Raw genomic sequence first — 4,877 nt, 5'->3', positions numbered from 1 at the left:
CCGGACATCGCGACTTCACGACGTCGGCTTCGTTGAGCCGCAGATTGGGCCGGCCAAATAGGATTCGCTTCCAGGAAAAATCCACACGAAAAGCCACAACATCTTGCTGCCGCTGTAACTCCGGCGTGTTGGCCAACCAGCAAGGTCACGGCAAACGGATCCCGCATCGAAGAACAAGCCTGACAAGTAAGTGCGGAAGAAGCCATATCGCCACGGTTCTAACTTAAGAAACTCCCCAGATTTGGCCACGGACGGAACAAAGACCGGCGGGAAGGAAAGACGCTCGACGGAGCGAAATACCAGTAGCACGACGAGCACGCGCGCAGGAAGACCCGAATCGCAACGAAGAACCACAGGTAACCGAGCGGCTGCTTGTTTCCGGCCAAAACTCACGCCACATCTCCTCCCCCAGATCAGCTCGATTCCGGCAGCAGACACGGAACGCAAAGAAGCCCAGAGGTGCGATTAAAAGCAGGCGCAGCCGCCAGAAGGTAAAAGCACTCATGTTTGCCCGAAAGAGGCGATTGCTGATGTTTCGCTTTCCCATCCAGATATACCGGCATCGGCAGCTCACGACTCCCACATCATCGGGCTCGGCCCGAACGGAATCCGCGCGGAAGAAGACGCAAAAAAGGCCCCAAAAAGGGTGAGTGCCACGCCAAAGACGCCATCTTGAACGGGATACTAATTTTGGTTTCTGCAGGGCCTTTTGTGTGGAGTTTTCGCTCGACGGGGGCAGCATCGCACGGAGCAAGTGGCAATCGGCCAGCATCGCCGTCGGACACTGTGACCAGCGGCGGATCGGCGGGGCGAGCGGACATCGGCCGAAATCGCTGTCGAACGTTGTGCCTACGGCGTTTCGGCGGAGCGGCGAGTGGAAGACATCCATCACATCGGCTCGGAGAAGCCGTGTGCCAGCGAGCCGGATTTGAAGAACGGCGACGCGCGCCGAGGAGCAGCATCGCCCAGGGCGGTGGCGGAAGAACACAGCTCGGTGAGCGGGCTGAGCAGCACGCGAAGGGGGTAGGAAGAACAGTGGCGCCACTGGTAAGAAGAAAACCGCGCATGTCTCGCGCTTAGATATTAAGAGAAAGTCAAGGCTTGCTAGGGAAGTTTAGGCTACGGTAAAGAACATGAAGCCCGAGGGGCAACGTGGGGTTTTGGTACGGTAAATACAAGCATGTGAGCCAAAATGTTTGCTTTGTTGGGTTTTTTATTGAGCTAGCCGGAATGTGCGATTACAAAGCGTTGAAATTAACACAACCTGTAAAGAAAAAGACGAAAACAATGCTTTAAATAATTTAAATTTTTAACCAACTCTTAACTACCTTTCACAAATGAGCGAGCCGGCGAGTCGCAAATAAAGACACGAATTGTGAACCGCAGCAAATGCCCGTTGACAAGGAGTCCGTCTCTGGATAGTGATGCAAACTCGCTTACAAATGGGTCAAGATACTCTGCGACGTAGCTGGGTTTGGTTTTTCCGGAAAATATTCCAATTACCATGGGTTTAATGTCCGGTTCCCCATGGATGTTGAATAAAATGGGCCAGACTTGATCAGTACCGTTTTTGAAAATCGGGAGGCCATCTATATTAATGTTTATCGCAATAGTCCTGGGAGAATCAAGATGCTTGAACGCTAGCCGGAGACAGTGTTCTGTAATTTTTGTTTGATTAGAATTAAAAGGAAGGACAAAAACACACAATTAGAGTAGTTACCTAAGCCGTTGTGCCAATACTCTCCGGAAGTCATATGTATTAGTGTGGGTTCATGCCGGGGTGTTCCGAGAAGTCTACGCGGATCCGTAGAGATAGTTTTGTCGATTATGCTTAACCGCAAAAGCAGCGGCTTCAAGGCGGCGTGAGAAATGCGATGTTCTATGCTCCAGCGTTGTAGAAACGTCTCCAGAGATTCGATGACATTTGTAGAACAATCATCGGGACTGTAATCCGTATTTTCCATGGATTCGCCGTCTACTAGCACAGGAGTTCCCGTTATCGCCTCCGAGCTTCCTTCCCTCGAGCAATTGCTTCCTTCGGGGAGAGGAAGTTGCAGCGCATCCGGAACATCTTCAGCCACGGCCGGGTGCTCATTTTCTGGTTGTTCGTTAAAGTTGCTAGACTCAGTACACTTGTACTTGGCCACTTGACGCTTAAAACTGGAACTTTTAACGTATTTAATCCACGAAGATTCCGCCATGGTTCGAAAAGCACTTGAAAATTTTCGTTCGCGACTTTTTGTTTACTAGCAGAGCAGAGTTGCTAGTTCCATAAAATGACTTTTTGTAATCAGTGTTGCTAGTGGCGGCACTTACTCAGCATTTAAACGGCTTTGTTAAATGATACACCATTAAATGCTTTTTAGCTTTTGATGATGCTGTGACAAGGCTAGTTTGCACAAGAGTGCTTATTTATAGCCAATCTGGTGTTATTCGTTAGTGCTGGATGGTTACTTGGGCAGGTAGTAATTATTGAACAGCGCGCCTATGTGCTTCTAGCAGATGCGACGAATGAAGCTGATTTAGGTAATCTCAAAAACTCAAAACTTTAAAATTCGATATCTTTGGAACGAAACATATTCCTTTCTGCCAATAAGTGATTCTTATGTAAAATTGGCAGGGGAATACGATGGTGAGGTTAAATTAAAAAAAAAATAGGGCTGTTTTGAAATTGAACTTAAGACCGACCTTCTAAGAATTGTGGTTCCTGAGCTATCGCCGATTGAAAATAGGGGTTTTGCTCAAAAATCGTCAAAAAGTCGATTTTTTGGGGATGTACCAAAATTGAGGGGGATCCGTTTTAGACGAAATTCGGGATTCTTGAATTTTTTGATAGTATCAACAGCCCTGCCAAATTTGAGCAGGATCGGAGAGGTTAATTCAGGTGGAATGACCCATCAATGAATTCAGTTAAAAAATTCATACTATTTCAACGAAACGTTAAATAGTAGCCTCATTATTTTCCGATCCGTTTTAGACGAAATTCGGGATTCTTGAATTTTTTGATAGTATCAACAGCCCTGCCAAATTTGAGCAGGATCGGAGAGGGTAATTCAGGTGGAATGACCCATCAATGAACTCAGTTAAAAAATTCATACTATTTCAACGAAACGTTAAATAGTAGCCTCCTTATTTTCGTGACACCTTTTAATTTTTTTCTGTATCTGCAAATACAAGATCTAGGAGCGGCCGTGGCTGACTGGTTACAGTGTTCGCTTTGTAAGCGAATGGTTCTGGGTTCGATTCCCACCTGCTCCCAACGAGAAAGTTAAGAACACATAAATTTGAAATGATGAATATGAACGAAAAATCATAGTCGCTCGAGGCGGGGTACGATCCTCCGTTCTTTGGATTGGGAAGCAAATTGCTAACCACTAGGCTATGACGACTTGGTGAGCGTGGACTGGAAATAGGAATACTGTTACAGAGAGCGAGTTGTGGCGCTATAACCACGGCAAATAGTGTCCAGGGGTTTCGTGGAAATACAATGTCCCATCCCAGAGGATCCCGGAGGACTTAGCACGTTACGTGACTTTAAGTTAAAAGTTATTGAAAGTTTGGGCATTGAACTTGAAAATTCTTTTGGGAAAATTATGATTGCAGCTGCATATTTGCCTTCCCAATGCACTGGGGAAAATAAAAATTATTTTAAAGTGGATTTGAATAAACTTACTCGGCATAGATCTCGATTTTTGATCATCGGTGATTTTAATGCCAAACATCAATCTTGTAATAATTCAAAAGTAAATTCCAATGGTAAAATTCTATTCAGAGATTGCACTTCTGGTCTTTATTCGGTTTTATACCAGAATGGGCCAACTTGTTTTTCTTCTGTTAGAAATCCATCAACAATTGATCTGGTTTTGACAAATCAAAGCCAGTATTGTGGTCCTTTAGTGACTCATGATGATTTTGATTCTGATCACCTTCCAGTAACTTTTTCAATTTCTCATGAAGCAGTTATCAGACCCAATATTTCTGTGTTTAATTACCACAAAGCTAATTGGGACAGGTTTCAGCATCATATTGAAAATAATTTAAATCATGATTTTGTTTTAGAAACCAAAGCTGATATTGATTCAGCCTTGGAATCTTTAACTAATGCTATTTTGGATGCTAGGAATATTGCTATTCCTAAAGTTCAAGTCAAATTTGATTCTCCCATTATTGATGACGATCTTCAGCTTCTGATTCGTCTGAAAAATGTTCGCCGAAGACAGTATCAACGTTCTCGTGATCCTGCACTGAAGCGAATTCAAAAAGATTTGCAAAAGGTTATTAACCCTGGCATGGTTTTCGGGTCTATATGACCCAAGAGCATGATAAAAGTTATCGTAACTTTTGACCTTTGGCACTTACAGAGCTGAAATTTTATGACTTTGTGTATCTAACCAAGACACACATTTGAGCCAAAAATGGACTTCCGGTGGCCACCGGAAGTTCCCCCCAGAAAAAAAGTCACACTTATGGTACTCGGGTCTATATGATCCAGAAATGTTTTTGGCTGCCAAAATTCGGAATCTTGGCCGATTTTGGATGTCTTGACCGCAAATGAAAGGTTAGAATGTCTACTTTACGATTCCGTCAGGCAGAACCGGATCCTTTTTGTCCTTTTGAGGCCCCGACTTTGAGGACCTGTATCTCCGGAACGATAACACATAGCGGGTTGCTTCCAGTTGCATTTGACGGGTAATAACCTCAACTTTAAGCTCCCGTAGAGATGATTTGTCAAAAGTGGACACCGGTTCCGTTAACCCGGAACATCCGTAAAACATGATTTTTTCAGCTTTTGTTATAAAATCAACACATTAGTCATTTTTTCAACTGGATTTTTTGTAAATCATTACATACGTACACTACATACTACCCCTGACTGT

General features: G+C 44.3%; 1 protein-coding gene across 1 annotated transcript; it reads right to left on the bottom strand.

The window, feature by feature from the left end:
• Positions 1 to 1,090: 1,090 nt before the first annotated feature.
• Positions 1,091 to 2,640, bottom strand: LOC120419252 (uncharacterized). The gene is made up of 3 exons (XM_052706504.1): positions 1,721 to 2,640; positions 1,329 to 1,658; positions 1,091 to 1,264 (listed from the first exon to the last, which is right to left on the bottom strand). Exons 1-3 carry the CDS (start codon positions 2,199 to 2,201, stop codon positions 1,239 to 1,241), a joined length of 837 nt encoding a protein of 278 aa, XP_052562464.1. The 5' UTR covers positions 2,202 to 2,640; the 3' UTR covers positions 1,091 to 1,238.
• Positions 2,641 to 4,877: the final 2,237 nt, after the last annotated feature.

The sequence above is a fragment of the Culex pipiens genome, chromosome 1 (assembly GCF_016801865.2).
Source record: "Culex pipiens pallens isolate TS chromosome 1, TS_CPP_V2, whole genome shotgun sequence".
NCBI lineage: Eukaryota > Metazoa > Arthropoda > Insecta > Diptera > Culicidae > Culex > Culex pipiens.
Note: the sequence above shows the minus strand (reverse complement) of the source record. Positions and strands in the feature narration are given on the sequence as shown.

Excerpts from the sequence above, each read along its gene's own strand:
- LOC120419252 (XM_052706504.1), bottom strand. The coding sequence starts at position 2,201 with ATGGCGGAATCTTCGTGGATTAAATACGTTAAAAGTTCCAGTTTTAAG. Across the intron at positions 1,659-1,720 it reads GTATTGGCACAACGGCTTAG|AACACTGTCTCCGGCTAGCG; the intron begins GTAACTACTCTA and ends CAAAAATTACAG. Across the intron at positions 1,265-1,328 it reads GGCTCGCTCATTTGTGAAAG|GTTGTGTTAATTTCAACGCT; the intron begins GTAGTTAAGAGT and ends TTTTCTTTACAG.